The following is a 16,763-nucleotide window of genomic DNA, read 5'->3' on the forward strand; positions in this document are numbered from 1 at the left end:
TGAGGTTCAAATTTAATCACTACATTGCTGAATAAATATTTATACTGATAACATACTTATAGTAGAAGTTGGCTAAAAACTAAACTGGTTTGTGTTTCATGAGGTGAATATGAGAGTAGTGGTGTCCTCTGACAGTACATAGGTACTTTTAGAATCAATAGTGAGAAACAGAGACAGAAATCTTTATTTAGTGCTTCCCTAGTCTTTACCCAGTACCTCCGTCAACTGAGTGGACTGGAAGAATTAAAACCCTTTCCACTTCCATACTGTAGCTCTAGGGCCCTCCACAGCAGCTACTAGTTTTCTAAGATCGTTTTCACCCACAGCTTACCTCGCAGTCACAATCCTGTTCCCTCCACAGCATCCGGTCGGATTTCCCACCATCTCCCAGTTACAGGAAGTGCCGCGGCTTTTGCGTAGCAAACGTAAACCGCTAAAACCCAGTTTACATTTGCTATGCAAAAGCCACGGCACTTCCTGTAATTCCGGCGCAGATGGTGGGAAATCCGACCAGACGCTTTGGAGGGAACAGGATTGTGACTGCGAGGTAAGCTGTGTGTGAAAATGGTATCAGTGTCACATCCATTTTGCTGCTTAGTGACATAAATGAAAGTACAAAAGCATGATTAGTTTGAGATATGTTCAGTGGAACATCCAGCTTGGGATATGGTGGGTTCCTAAACCGAAACTTATTAACATATGCAAAGAACCTAGAATTGCAGCCAGAGAAACAGAAGGGAAAATGCTGTTGATACATTTGTTTCTCATTGGCACTTAGACATGTACAGTTATCATGGGTACCAGATGACACTATGTGGATTTTGACTCTCTCCAGCTCCCAGAGTGTGATCTGAGCCACAAGCCCCTAAAACAAAATTGACTGTATCTGTATAAAAAGACTTTGCAATTGGATGGCCTAGACCATGGTATAATTCCTGGAAGAATTGCATATAGACTGGAAACACTCACTCTACATTCCAATTTCAAAAAAGGAAACATCAAAGAGTGCAGCAGCTATTTGACAAAAGCTTTAATTTCTCACATGAGTAAAGTGATTCTCAAAATCTTACAACAAAGACTGTTACGGAATGAGAAATCTCAGTTGTTCAAGTTGGATTCAGAAAAGGAAGAGAAGCTAGAGATCATATTGCTAATATCGTTGGTTATTGGAGCAGACGAGAATTTCAGAAGAAAATCAGTTTGCTGGGGAGGATATCTACAATCAAAATGAATGTCCTACCAAGGATGATGTTTTTATTTCAAACTATCCCAATAGTGAAAGATAAGAAACAATTTAATCTGTGGCAAAGAAAAATTTCAGAGTTTATTTGGGCGGGCAAGAAACCAAGAATTAAAATGAAAATCTTAACAGATGCGAAAGAAAGAGGCGGCTTCCAACTACCTGATTTAATGATATACCATGATGCAGTCTGTTTGGTATGGATTAAGGAATGGATGACTTTGATCAACAAAAAATTATTGGCGCTAGAAGGACATGGAAATATATTTGGTTGGCATGCGTATATGTACTACGGGAAAGAGAAGATGGATGGTTTTTTCTCACATCACTATATAAGGAGGAGTTTGCTGAATACTTGGAAAAAATATAGTAAATATGGAGATGAGAGGAAACCACTTTGGATTGTGCCAACTGAAGTAATAAGTATGCCGCAAAGTGTAAAGGAAGGGAAATGGGCATCATACGAACAACTGCTAAAGTTCAAGGGGGGCAAAGTTGAAATGAAATCGGTTGAAGAATTGCAGGACAAATTTGATTGGTTTCAGCTGTTACAGATTAAAAGCTTGATAGAGAAAGACATTAAAAGTACAGGTATAAGACGAGAGAAAACAGAAATGGAGAAAATGCTGCTGGGCAAGAATGAAAAATTGATTTCAAGGATGTACAAACTGTTATTGAAATGGTCTACAGAAGAAGAGGTGGTGAAGCCTCAAATGATTAAATGGGCGATTAATTTTAATAAAGAAATACAAATGGAGACATGGGAACACCTATGGAAGAATTCAATGAAAATATCAACGTGTTATAACATAAAAGAGAACTGTTTCAAAATGCTGTACAGATGGTACATGACACCTAAAAAGTTAACAAAAATGAATAATCAAGCCTCAGATAGGTGTTGGAAATGTAAAAAACATGAAGGTTCTTTTTACCACATGTGGTGGACTTGTGAAAAGGCGAAACAATTTTGGTCAATGATTCAACAGGAGATCTCAAAAATCTTGGGTTATAATAGTAAGAAAGCACCAGATGTCTTTCTGGTGGGATTATAAATGGAAAGCTTTCCGAAGCAAGACAGAACATTGTTGTGGTATTTGCTTTCAGCTGCGAGAACATTGTATGCGCAAATGTGGAAGCAAGACAGAATACCTGAAAAATGGGACTGGGTCTTAAAGGTTCTTAACTGGAGTGAAATGGACAAACTTACTAGAATCTTAAAAGACAACAATTTGGAGAAGTTTAAAGAAGACTGGAGTAAATTCCAAAGTTACGTGGAAATACAATGGAGGGTGAAGAGCCACTTAGTGGTTTATGACAACATTAACTGAACTTTAAATGATAAAGAAGAATTGTGATTATTGAATTAGTAGAATATAGTTACATGGTAACTATGTATATATGAGTTAAGATAAAATCAAGACAGTTGGAATTCCGGAGTTGGTTTTATAACTTTGGGTTTTGTGTTTAATAAGCACTAAGGGAATTATAGAGAAAGGGTTAGGGAAAGATGACTCTTTGTGTAAAAATTTTATAATGGTGAAAAGATACTTAGTAGTGCATGACAACATTAATTGAACTTTTAATGATAAAGAGGTACTGTGCTATTGTGATAAAAGTATTAGTAGAACATAGCTACGTAGTAAATATATATATATGAGAGTTAAGATAAGACTAAGATAGAGGAAGCCCTGGAACTGAATTAATAATTATGTGCGATGTGTTTAATAAGTGCTAAGTGATTATTAGTGAAAAGGTTAGTGAATTATATATATATATATATATATATATATATATATATATATATATAGTGAATGATATATATATATATATATATATATATATATATATATATTTTTTTTTTCTTTCTTATTTCTTCACTAAGATTCTATAATTGTGAATTTACCTCTAATATGCTTTTAATCTGTTTTAAGTACCGGCGGAGGTCATGAATAAGAGTGGGGGGGGGGAGGAAATATGTAATGTATTGGAGAAGTATATTTGAATCTGAATAGGTGAATGTACTTCAATATATTGCAAAATAAAAGTTTGGTCACAAAAAGAAAAAGAAGAAAATCAGTTTGTTTTTCATAGATTACAGCAAAACTTTTGATTGTGTAGATCACGAAAAGCTATGGTTGGTTCTAAAAGAAACAGGTATTGTTTTGATGTGCAACAAGAGGCTAATATTAGGACTGAATATGGAAAAACAGTAATTTCAGATTGGCAAGGATGTATTTTCCAATTTTATCTCACAGTCTGTTCAATTTATATGCAGAACGTATCATAAGGAAAGCTGGACTAGATTTAGATGAAGGTCAAGTGAAAACTGGTGGAAGGAACATTAGAACATAAGAGAAACCATGTTGGATCAAGCCAATGGCCCATCCAGTCCAACACTCTGTGTCACACGGTGGCCAATATATGTGTGCATTATATATTAATATATATTAATAATTTGAGATATATTTATTAATAATTTGAGATATAAAAATGATACCATATTACTGACAAAATAGTGAAGACTTGAAATGACTACTGAGGAAGGTTAAAGCAGCAACTGCCAAAGCAGGATTACAGTTGAACATCAAGAAAAAAAAAGTGATGACTACTGAGGAATACAGAACTTTAAGGCTGATGATGAAGAAACTGAAACAGGGAGATTGCAACCAAGAAGTCAGAAGGAAATTGAGACTGGAAAAGACAGCTATGAAGGAGCTAGAAAAGATCCTTAAGTGTAAGAATGTGTCACTGGTGACCAAGATCAAGATAACTCATACCACAATATCTCCTATTACTATGCATAGGTGTGAAAGTTCAAGTAAAGAAAGCTGACAGGAAGAAAATTTATTCATTTGACGTTGGATTCATGCGGTGTTGGATGAGAGTTTTATGGATACCATGGACTGCCCCCACCCACCCACCCAAAAAGACAAATCAGTGGGTTCTAGGTCAAATCAAGTCTAAACTCTAGGGGTGTCAAACTCATTTGTTATGAGGGCTTGGTGTCAGGGGGTGTGGCCTAATATGCAAATGAATTCCTTTTGGGCTTTTTCTACAAAAAAGCCTTATGTGAAACAATAGTGATGTCAGGAGGTGTGGCCTAATATGCAAATGAGTGCCTGCTGGGCTTTTTCTATTTGAGATTAGGTAGCAGAGAGATCAACTTTATAAAGGACACAGAAAAACACAATTAAGATTTTTGTTAAAAAACACTTAAAACGTGCTTAATACATTAGCACATTGGTCTTAAAGGTGCTTTCTTTGTATTTCTCCCATGGGATCCAGGGAACTGGGCAAAGGAAGCTCTGGCTCTTTCCCTCCTTCCCCACGGGACCAGAAGGTGGAGGAGCCTCAGCCAGTAAAAGGAAGAGAGGCTTGACTCAGCAGCTCTGCTGTGCAATTGAGGGACCCTGGCAAAGCAAACTCTGCCTCCCCCCCTTTCCTTCCAAAGAGAGGAGCCTCAGTCAATGGAGAAAATAGAGGTTTTGCTCTGTAGCTCATGTGCAATTGAGCAAGCCTTGCAAAGCAAGCTGTTATGTAGAAGGAAGGAGCCCTCTGGGGTCCTGATGGCCCCTGGGCTGCATGTTTGACAGCCCTGCTCTAGAAGCTAAAATGACCAAACTGAGGCTCATGCTTTGATCATATTAGGAAAAGAAAATAGTCATTGAAAAAGACAATAAAGCTAGGAAAAGTTGAAGGCAGCAGGAAAAGAGGAAGATTTGATATGAGATGGATGGACTCAACCAAGGAAACCACGGCCCTGAGTTTGCAAGGCCTGAGCAACAGGATATTTTATTTATTTATTTATTTACTTTAGACTTATATGCTGCCCACTCCACGAGCGGACTATTTTAGAGGTCATTAATTCATAGTTGGAAGCATCTTGATGGCACACACATATCCACTCTTTTTTTTTTACCACAGTTGCAGTTGACACTGTCCTATGACTCAAGCTCATATATCTCCAATAATTTGTGTTTGCAGATCACATGGAATGGCTTAATAAGACTGTTTAGCTCACCCCAGGCTTTTTTGTGCTCCTCCCGAGAACAGACTGAAAATTGTGGCAGTCATGGTTGTGGTGTAACTAAGAGTTCAGACTTAACCTGTTAGAGAAAGAGTAGAAGAAAGTATGTGGCATCCCATATTTTAGAACACCTGATACAAGTTTTCTTTCTTTTTCTCAAATGAGTTCAGTTTTGAAAAAACACAAAGAAAGAAAGAAGCACGTTTCCATAGTTAACTAAGGAAGCTTATTGCTTTAAGGTATAATTGAGCATACAGCACAGGAAATCATAAAATGTGTTATCCATCTGGCAATGAGTCTCAGATAGTAGAAGTCTCACAGTATATAATTTGAACTGAGTCATAAGAAGGGGGATGTGACAGATTTTTTTGTGGGGGCAGATTTTTTTTTTTTTGTGGGACCACACCACAAAAAATTGTGGTGAGTTGGACTTGACTCTGTGTCAGGAATATGTGAGGAATCTGAAAGCAAGAGCCAGAAGGACAGCATTTGAGCAACAGCAAAAACTTTGCAATATTTATATCAAGTATTTTGAATCAACTTTCATACTACTTACCAGTCATTTGGACCAATGGCCTATGTGGACCTGTAGCCTATTTGGTGTCCAAGACAGAAAAAAAAAAATAAGACTCCTCCTCTCTCGTTCTGTTTTTTTTTTTTTTTTTGCCATCAAGTCACAGCTGACTTAAGGTGGTCCCATAGAGTTTTCAAGGCAAAAGATGTTCAGAGGCAGTTTGCCATTGCCCGCCTCCACATCAGCTTTGCTTAGCTTTTGAGATCTGATGAGCACAGGCTAGGTTGGGGCAATCCATGTCAGGGCCCCTCCTCTACATGACAAAATTATTTTCAGTAATAATCATGAAATAAAATGAATAATAATAATAATGGCCAGAAAATAGATTCAGGTGGGTAACCACATTGGTCTGAAGCAGAACAACAAAGTTGTCTTAATGGTGCCACTGGACCCAAACTTCGTATTCAATGGCCAGAAAAGAAACACAGACTGTGAAAAAAATTCTTGTATTTAACTTTGTGTATATAATCCAGTAAAAAAAAATCAAATTCCAATATGCTATCCCATCATGAGACCCAGTGCAGTGTAGTGCTTAAATGTTGGGCTAAGATCTCTGGAATTCAGGTTCAAAAGCCATGGAAGCTTGCTGGCTGATTTTGGGCTAGTCACATAATTCTCAGACTAGCCTTGACTTGGACAACCACAGAATAGTTTGATCTCATCGGATCTCAGAAGCTAAACAGGGTCAATATGGAAGCAGGCAATGGCAAACCACCTTTGAATGCCTCTTGCCTTGAAAACCCTACAGGGTGACCATAATTCAGCTATGACTTGAAAGCAACAACAACAAAAAAGTCCATCATACCACTGGTTTCTGAGCAGGTACTTGGGAGGGCTTCTGTTGTCTGTTTTAAAGCCCAAGAAATGACTATCCCAAACACCTACAAAGCACTTCTGAGAGCTAGGAGTCTGCCTTTGTACTAACATTTACTAATTAACACTAGCCAAAGCATCACAAAATAGTGCTCACAAGCTTCACCAGACTGAATGTTAAGAAACACACTAGCCTCCTCCACAGAAGGTGCCTCCATACTCCATTGTTTCCAAAGGACTAAAGTCAAACCAGTGAATCTCTCCACAGTAGAAACTGAAGTGGCAAATTTTGGTACCCCAGAAGAACCAGTGTAATGTACAGAGTACCCAACAATATTTTAAAACGGTTTGCTAGTATACTACTCTTAAATACATTCTGTCAGGATAGGGATGAGAAGGTCGAGACCAAGAAGCAAAAATAAAGGGGAGGGTGGAGACACAGAAGAGTTAGGTGAAGTAAGACAGAAATGAATGAGAAACGTGTGGAAAAAAGAGAGAAAATAAGAGAGGGAAATGACAGGACCATAGCCATGGGGGGCCTGGGGGCATAGCCCCCACCCAACCCCCCTTGGACGTTTATTGCCCCTTTGTTCCCTGGCCCCCCGCTCTCTCCATGCCGCTTTGGTGGTCCCCACCCAACTCCGCGTTCACCTCTCCCTCCCTCCCTCCTTCCCTCCCTCCCTCCCTCCCAACTCACCAATGTGGTGAAACAGGGAAGAGCGGATTTCAGAGGCTCTTTCAAGACATCCCCCCACCCCCGCCAGTCACGTGACTGGCAGGAAAAGCCGCTCCGAGGCTGGCAGTTCATACGCTGGCTTTCCAGCATGCTCAACACGTTCATCGGTAGCTGCCACAGCACTGAAGTTGCTGAGCTGGAAAGCCGGTGTAGGAACCACTGACCTTGGAGCAGTTTTTCCTGCCAGTCACATGACTGGCAGGGGCAGGGGGCATCTTGAAAGAACCCCTGAAGCCTGCTCTTTCCTGTTTTGCCGCATTAGTGATTTGGGCGGGAGGGAGGGGGAGGTGCCACACAGAGGGGGGTGGGGCCACCAGAGCAGCATGGAGATTGGGGCCAGAGTGGGGGCCACCAGAGGGGTCCCTCCATCCAAAATTTTTCCCGTGGACCCCGCCATCTGGAATTTTCTGGCTACGGGTCTGGGAAAGGATGTTTTATCTTACTGCAACACCCTTTCAAGATCTGGCTGAGCTGGGTGCAAAGAAAGGGAAAGAGAAGGGCTAGGCTACTGGAGAAAATGACCTGAAGACTGGCAGTTACCGCAGATGCTATCAGCATGATCTGTTAAAGAGGTTTGCTTGAGTCTTGGAGAAAAGAAAAGTTTAGCCAATCCTAGAGCTTTTTGTTATGCTCAGACTTCCCTGCACCCCTACTGGCTGCAGCCAGAACTGCATTATAAAAATAAGAGGGGGGATGTTTGGCTGGAGGTAGCAGGATGAAGCTGACTTTGAGGAGACCCTTCAAAAGCCTTCCTTAAACTGGGATGGGATGAACTGCCCCTGTCCCCCATGGTATGCTAGTGACTTAGATTAATATTACATATCTCAAGTTCCTTCAGAGCCTGAAGAAGGTTCCAAGACATAAGCCCACACATTCCTAGGTCATTTGCTAAACTGGGTTCCTGTCTTTCCCAGTGTAGTTCACATGAGTAATTCATCTGAGTTTACTTTGCAATAATAAATCATACTTGTCTTCACTTCTGCATCACATTTAACAGAGCAGAGATCCTAATATTTTGTTTTCAGGTTGTCTGATTACTCATTGTGCATTTTAACAATAAAGTTCATTATGGAAGACTTCTGTTCATCTTGATCCTGTGAGGATTTTCACAAATTTTGAGATTATGGGCCAACATAATATTTTTAAACTTGCCAAATAAGCGGTCTTCTGTAATAAATTAATAACCTGACAGTGGAAAATGGCTGTTGGAATTACCATTCATTAATGGATGTTGTTGTGTCCTAGGTTCAAATGGAGAACTGTTACTTTTGGAGGGAACTGTTACTTTTGGAGGGAAGCTGAACAAGCCAAGCTTGTAGTCCACACCAGGGTTCCAGAGAAGGCCTAAGCGTGCCCAATCAGGGGAAAGAGAGAAACATAAGTAGCCAATCAACATCTAGGCTCATACTGTACCCTGATAGGCCCTTAGGCCTCTGTAAAGAGCCAATCCATGTACATAGTTAAGGTCCAATCAGAAGGGGGCAAGAATTGTATAAAGGAGCGGGAGGTTTGAATAGAGCTCAGTCTGTGTTGGTGTTCCTGAAGTAAAGCTTGCTGAAATCACTCTCCGACTCTGGTCTCTTACTGCGCCGACCCCAGTACTTTACACTGGCGACGAAGGTGGGATGCCAGTAAGAACCAGCAACAGAGCCAGGAACACGGAAAGGTGGCTAAATCCAAGCCATCTGGGTCCGCACCTCCGCTCTGCGCACACCCCATCTCTCAAGCCGCCCAAACACGCTGCCAAGAATGGAGGCTTCAGCTAACCTCCTTCAGCCCTTTAGCATCGATCGCCCCGAGCTGTGGGACTCGTGGGTCGAAGGCTTCCAGTCATACCTGACCTTCCAGAAGATTACAGAGACTACCATGCAGAGAGCTCTGCTTATCAGTACGTGTGGCACGGAGACCGTGGACTTAGCCAGGGCTCTTCTCCAACCCAGGAAGCTCTCAGAGACGCCGGTGGACGACATCATCAGCGCTCTGGAGAAGTATTTCCAGCCCCAGCCAACCAAGCTCACCCGGCACTGGGACTTCCGACAAAGGACACAGAAAGCAGGCGAAACCATGATGGCGTTCTTGACAAGCCTGCGCCGGGTGGCAAGCCGATGCAGTTTCGCAGACCTCAACGAAGCCCTTCTCGACCAGTTTGTATGGGGCTTGAGGGACGAAAAACTAGTACAGAAACTCCTGTCCCTCTCCGAGTGCGACCTAACAAAGGCAATCGATGTGGCCACCAGCTGGGAGAAGGGCAGATCAGCAGAGCCACGGCTGACAAGACAGGCTGCGGCACACTAGATCAACCCTGAACCATCTACAGAGGACTCAGACGAGGACAAAGCTCTACAAACCAGCTATCGTTCAGCAGGAAGGAAGACCACCCATGCCCCACAGGGCATGAGACACAAGACACCACCTGCATGTGCAAGCTGCGGGGGCCAGCATGAGCGAAAGACCTGCCGATTCCGGAATGCCACCTGTCGACTCTGCAACAAGGAAGGCCACATCGCCTGTGCCTGCAGATCCACATCCCGAGCACGCGTCCCGCAAAGATCTGCGCACTCCGAAGGCCAGCCAGACTTCGAGACCGACGCTCTCCACGCCCACCCATACCCGGTACAGTACCTACCCTCGCCAGTCAGGCCCTCCAAAATCCGGGTCAATGTAGGGATCGGGGGGGTGCCCTGCCAAATGGAGGTGGACTCTGGGTCAGCATCATCTATTATTGCGGCAGAGACATTTTTTAAAATCCCCACCAGGCTGAGGCCTCGTCTCAGGGACCCGGGGTTTACCTTAGTGGACTTCCAGAAGAATAAGGTGCCTATCTTGGGAGTGGGCCCGGTCCCAGTCCAATACAAGGGGTTCAAGGGCCAGCTACAAGTGCTAGTGGTCAAGAACCACCTTACAAACCTTTTGGGTCTCGACTGGTTCAAGCCCCTGGGAATAGAGATCAGGGGGGTCAATAAGACTGTCGGAGTGGACTTTAACAAGGTTTGTGAAGAGTTCCCGGCCGTTTTCGATGGCACCTTGGGCTGCTACACGGGTCCCCCGGTTACACTACACCTAGACCCCACAGTGCGGCCTAGTAGGCTTAAAGCGCGGCGAGTTCCATTCGCGCTCAAGCCTAAAATCGAGGAGGAACTGGATAAACTGATTGCACAGAGAATATTAGAGCCTGTCACCCACGCAACCTGGGAAACTCCCATCGTGACTCCAGTCAAGCCCAGTGGGGAAGTGCGGATTTGTGCAGACTATAAGTGCACCCTCAACAAGGCTCTTCAGGCCCACGCATACCCTGTGCCCATCGTCAGCCACGTTTTAGCCACCCTAGCCGGCGCAAAAATTTTTGGCAAGTTGGACTTGGCCCAAGCTTACCAACAGCTGCCGGTGGATGAGGCCACGGCCAACGCCCAAACAATTGTGACCCACCGGGGGGCCTTTAGAGTAAAGCGATTGCAATTTGGCGTGAGCGTGGCTCCGGGGTTGTTCCAGGAACTCATGGACTCTCTTTTAAAAGGACTTCCCGGAGTCACTCCATTCTTCGATGATGTGCTGATCGCGGCAGCCTCGCCTGAAGAATTCGCCGCCCGCCTTAGAGGAGTCCTACAACGTTTTGAAACAGCCGGCCTCAAGGTCAAATGGGAGAAGTGCCTCCTGGGCGTGGATCGGGTGGAATTCCTGGGGTTCTCCATCGATGCCCAGGGGGTTCATCCCTCCGACGCCAAGCTGCGTGCCATCAGAGATGCTCCAGCGCCCACCAACAAGCAAGAACTCCAGGCCTTCCTCGGCCTCCTAAACTTTTATCATGCTTTTCTCCCCCACAAGGCAGCGGTGGCCGAACCCCTGCATCGGCTTCTAGACAAGAACCGACCCTGGGCGTGGGGCCGCCAGCACGCTAAAGCCTTCCAGGATATCAAGGGCCTCCTGATGTCCAACTCCGTCCTTGCCCATTTCGACAAGACCCTGCCCTGGGTCCTTGCATGCGACGCATCCCCTTATGGCGTGGGGGCAGTTCTGGGCCACCAACTCCCTGATGGGACCGAAGTCCCTATCGCGTACTACTCGCAGACTCTCTCGTCGGCGGAGCGGAACTATGCCCAAATCGACAAAGAAGGGTTGGCAGTCGTGGCCGGCGTCAAAAAATTTCATGATTACATCTACGGCTGGCCCTTTACCCTCTATACGGACCACAAACCCCTCTTGGGCCTCTTTGCATCGGACCGGCAGACCCCTCAGGTGTTGTCCCCACGGGTCCTCCGTTGGTCCATTTTTCTAGCCGGCTACACCTACACCCTAGTGCATCGCCCGGGCAAGGCAATCGGCCATGCTGACGCCCTGAGCCGCTTGCCCTTGCCTGACGTGGATCCTGATCCAGCCCCGGCTCATCAGATCCTACTGATGGACATGCTTCCGGACAGGCCATTGCTCGCCCGCGACGTTGCTGCCCGCTCCGCTCGTGATCCAGTCCTCTCCTGTGTCTTGGACTGGGTGGGGAGGGGGTGGCCCAAGGGCTCGACTGGGCCGGAATTTACTCCGTTTGCAGCCCGGAAAGACGAACTATCCACCCACAAAGGCTGCCTACTATGGGGCAACAGAGTCGTCATCCCCAAACCCTTGCAAGACCAAGTGCTTAGAGCCCTGCACGAGGCACACCTGGGCATAGTCCGCATGAAGGCTCTCGCACGGAGCTATGTCTGGTGGCCCGGCCTCGATGCAGAAATTGAGGCTTGGGTTAAAAGGTGCCCGACATGCCAGGTGTCAAGGCCTGACCCCCCATGTGGCCCAGTGCAACCATGGGAATCCACCAAAAACCCCTGGTCAAGACTGCATATGGACTTTGCTGGCCCCTTCCATGGGCGGACTCTACTAATACTAGTGGATTCATACTCCAAGTGGTTGGAGGTGGTCCAGGTGCCCTCGCCATCATTGCAGGCGACCATCACGGCTCTGAGGGCCATCTTTGCAACCCACGGGTTGCCGGAGACCATCGTCACCGACAACGGCACAGCATTCACGTCCGCAGTGTTCCAGGGCTTCTTAGCCAGGAACCTCATCAGGCACATTCGCTCTGCCCCGTTTCATCCAGCCACCAACAGCCAGGCGGAGTGGATGGTGCGCACGGCAAAGGAGGCCTTGAACCGTCTGGGCCCCTCAGACTGGCCAAAAGACTTGGCGTGTTTCCTAATGGCCTACCGGACCACACCCACCGCCTCCACAGGTTGCAGTCCAGCCGAACTCCTCATGGGCCGCCGTCCCAGATGTCTCCAGCTCTGCAGCCGCGGAACCACCAACCGAGTCGGAACGCCCAGTCCCCTCGGAGCTCCGACGCTCGACACGAGACCGCCGCCCTCCGGCATATCTCCAGGACTATGTCACCTGATAGCTGGAACTATGGGGGGAGGGGTGTTGTGTCCTAGGTTCAAATGGAGAACTGTTACTTTTGGAGGGAAGCTGAACAAGCCAAGCTTGTACTCCACACGAGGGTTCCAGAGAAGGCCTAAGCGTGCCCAATCAGGGGAAGGATTGAAACATAAGTAGCCAATCAACATCTAGGCTCATACTGTACCCTGATAGGCCCTTAGGCCTCTGTAAATAGCCAATCCATGTACATAGTTAAGGTCCAATCAGAAGGGGGCAAGAATTGTATAAAGGAGCGGGAGGTTTGAATAGAGTTCAGTCTGTGTTGGTGTTCCTGAAGTAAAGCTTGCTGAAATCACTCTCCGACTCTGGTCTCTTACTGTGCCAACCCCAGTACTTTACAGATGTTCTGTTTCTTTGAGCAAGCGTATCTTGCTTTAGAGTGCATACTTTGCCAGCAATTTTTTGACAAATAAATACTTCATTTTCAATAATGTGCGAATTGTTTTCTCATCTCTTTCTTATTTTCCCAAGTAATAAGCTTATCAAACAGCAATATAAACTTGCAATATTGGACAAAGGACACAAAAATTATGATTAATCTAGGCCTTGGCTATGTCCATAAGTAGAAAACATGTTTAAAATATTCAGTGGTAATCAAGGGATTGAATTTCCTAGTCAGGCAACGCTGTAATACAATGCCAAAAAACTGAAAGGTGGTGTTTTGGATGGAAATTAATGGTTATGCAGCAATTTTAGGAATACTAACAAAGATACATTATCTGTTGTCAACCAGTAAAAACAAGATTAAAGTGTATGCTTACATTTATGTTTTGTTTCCTCATGCTGGTTAGAATCCTCATGATACCAAGATAGGAGAGTTGGCAAATGAGAAAAATGTAAATAAATTTGGGGTTCCCATAAAGGTATTATCTAAATCCTAAGCAACAAAGTAAAAATAGAATAAGGGATGGGCACAAACCAAACTAGGGATGGGTACAAACCAAACCACAAAGCCAAATTTGTCATGCATTTTGCCCTGCTGATGGTTTGTGACAGGTCTATTGAAGTTTGTGACAGGTCTATTAAATGAACTTTAAATGCCTTAAACCTCTGTTTTATTTGTTTGTTTATTAATAGGACCCTTCAGATGTTCTTGAAAAAGCAGTTTCACATCAGGATTTATGAAATCACTTAATAATGATATTACATTTACTCATATGATACCGCTTATTTAAAAGAAGGGAAGGGATTTGAAGAAAATGACAACACTAACTTTTATAATGCACCCTTAAGACCATTCTGATTTTCTTTATATTGATTCTGGAAACTGATATTTACAGCAAAAAGGACAGATGGTGCTTGATTTGCCACTTAGAGGATGAAAGTATTGTTTTCCCTTGAGAATTTCAAAGTAAACAGAAAGTGCCTCATACTTAACTGAACCAAAACCAAAGTATTTTGAATGACCCTCTTAGGCAGAAGACTCTCCCATATCAATTAGCCAATAGATATTAGTCTCCATACTATGAAGGTTATCCTGGGTAGTGTTACAGAAGCAACATTTATTAACTGCTAGTTCTAATTTGCAGTAGATTTTCTGCAAGACTTCTGCAATCAAAAATGTCTGTGAGGATAGAATCTGAAGTAGATCAGAAGAATGAGACTCTGCTTTAACAATCTCAGGATTGGCTGAGTCAAAAAGTGAGACAGGGCTCAAGTCTAAGGGTTATTTAGGGCACTCCTGGTTGTGCTGTAAGATGACAGCACAACCTTCTGTCTGAGGCTGGAAATGCATCAAAAAAACCTCCTTGAGTTTGCTTTGTTTACTTTGTTTCCTTAAAGGGTCTTTTGGATCATCAAATGGATAATGTCTTTTTAACTCATGGTATAGCTCTAATAGGGGCTTCTATAAATGCGGGGCCTGTGCGGCATATGTGTTAACATTAGAACTTAAGGAGTCTAGACATCCAGGGGGTGGGGCTCCTTTAAGTTACAATGTTTTACAAAATGTAACATTGAATGTACAATTTATGTCATAATCTATCCTTGTGGCTTGTTATATGTAGGCAGCACCATGCATGCAGTAAAGACATAAATACTGGAGCATATTACTGGGATTAAAAATAAAAAAAATGGAGGTTCCCATGGTCATGCACTTGTGGAAATGGGGCACAAGGCAGAGGGTCTGCATTATTTGTTATTGCCAAATGTGTGAGACAACAGTACCATCATGAGGTTATCATAAAGAAATTATTGTAACAGGAGGCAATGTGGACTTTCAGGCTTCACACATATATACTAAACTTGGCTTAAACCAGACATGGGACTTATCATGCTTTATTTAAAGTTCTATTTAGTGTTTGCAGACTGCCGGTTATAGAGTTCTAACTGATACATTTTAAGGATAGATTCACTTGAAATTAGCTCAAAGGTTCACTTAAAATTAGCTCAAACTTTACAGCTGTTGGTAATTAGAGAAGAGTAACTATTAATTTTTAACCAAGAGTGCGATTGATTGAAAGCCAGTAGATATTAGTGCCTGTACTGTGAAGGTTAGCCTGTTTAGTGTTACAGAAGCAACCCTTTGGAGCATGAAGCTTTTTGTTATTGGAGTATTATATTTTTACATTGTAAAGATATGTAACAATTTTGAGGTTTTTCATGGTTATAGTTAGGGGTGTGCATTCGGCTCGGCCAAACTGCATAGACCAATGAATCACCCCTGATTCAGAAGTATACGGCACCGTATACTTCCGATTCCATTTTCAGGCCAGTAAACGGGAGCCATATATGGCTCCCCGTATACTTCCGTATAGATATTCGGAAGTATACGGAAGTCAATGGAAAAAGCGGGAAAGGAGCTTCTGCAGCCTCAGGGGAGCTGCTTGCTTCCTTTTCTGCCTTGGAAGCCTTTTCCCGCCTCTCCCATAGCCTCCCTGAGATCAGGAAGGATGGGGGAGAGGAGCCCCAGCAGCCAATCCAAAGTATGCATTTGCAAAATGCATTGCAAATGCATGCTTTGCAGGGTTTTTGTGTAGCTGATGGCTGGGCTAATCCCTCAGCCATCAGCTACATTGTTGTTCTTTTGTTTACTTGGGTTGGGGTAAGTTTGCTATAGAAGGTAATGTTTCTAAATTACAAAGGGAAGGGGAGAATTTTCAAATGTGTTAATATTTCTCAGAGTAAATTCATAGCTTCTTCCTCCTTTCAGGAGAAATGCAATGCAACCACCAAGTCCCTGTTTCATATTTTGCATGCTACAGTACAACCCATTGCAGATGTCTGCTTTCTACAAATTATGTGATCTAAGTGTTGTTACTTTTGTTAGTATTTGTATAATGGACATTGATCTCTAATCTATTTTTAATGTGTAACTTATCCATTGTTGCCAAGAGTCCGTTGAATAAAATAGAGTATCTCAGAGAATATTTATATGTAAATATTTTATATTCTAACTAAATAAAAGATTGCCACATAATTACTGCAGGTTAAAGTGCTGAAAATGAAGATGGGGTCATTACAATTTTGCATTTCTTCATTCTGAACAAATTGTAAGGATCTAAGGCATAGCTTGACTCAAATTTATTCTAAAATGGTGAAAATAGAATAGAAATGAAACATTAATGCACTGCTTACACAGGGCACCTTTGCTATTATTGAAATCCAAGAATAATAGTTACAGACCTTCAGACACTAGGCATAAACCTTTACACACAATAAGATGCAAATTCTGTTGCTCTCTAGAGTCTCTTTACAGGGTGCACAGTGCTAACAGGAAAACATAGAAGGCTATTATTTCATTGTGGGAGACATTAAGGCCATCTTAAGAAGAATTCACATGATCTAATAACATTTTCAGGGGGGAGGGGGGTTCCCTAGGAAAGAAAATAATTTGAATCAAGTTAAGCAGCTAAGATGTTTTTAATGACCTCTGTCAACAAATATTGTACAGCAAATGCAATGAAAAAATACAGACATCTTATCAAGGTACAATGAGAAAGAATGGCTGCACTTC

The 16,763-nt window shown here is 43.4% G+C and overlaps 1 protein-coding gene across 1 annotated transcript; it reads left to right on the top strand.

Annotated features, from left to right (window-relative positions):
• Window positions 1-10,264: 10,264 nt before the first annotated feature.
• LOC132569070 (uncharacterized protein K02A2.6-like) lies at window positions 10,265-13,933 on the top strand (the record flags this gene model as incomplete). Its single annotated transcript, XM_060235254.1, has 4 exons — window positions 10,265-10,721; window positions 10,794-10,980; window positions 11,569-12,517; window positions 13,886-13,933. Coding segments are annotated over 4 exons (1,641 nt in total), but the record flags the coding sequence as incomplete, so codon positions are not given.
• Window positions 13,934-16,763: the final 2,830 nt, after the last annotated feature.

This window comes from Heteronotia binoei, chromosome 3 (genome assembly GCF_032191835.1).
Source record: "Heteronotia binoei isolate CCM8104 ecotype False Entrance Well chromosome 3, APGP_CSIRO_Hbin_v1, whole genome shotgun sequence".
NCBI classification, from domain to species: domain Eukaryota; kingdom Metazoa; phylum Chordata; class Lepidosauria; order Squamata; family Gekkonidae; genus Heteronotia; species Heteronotia binoei.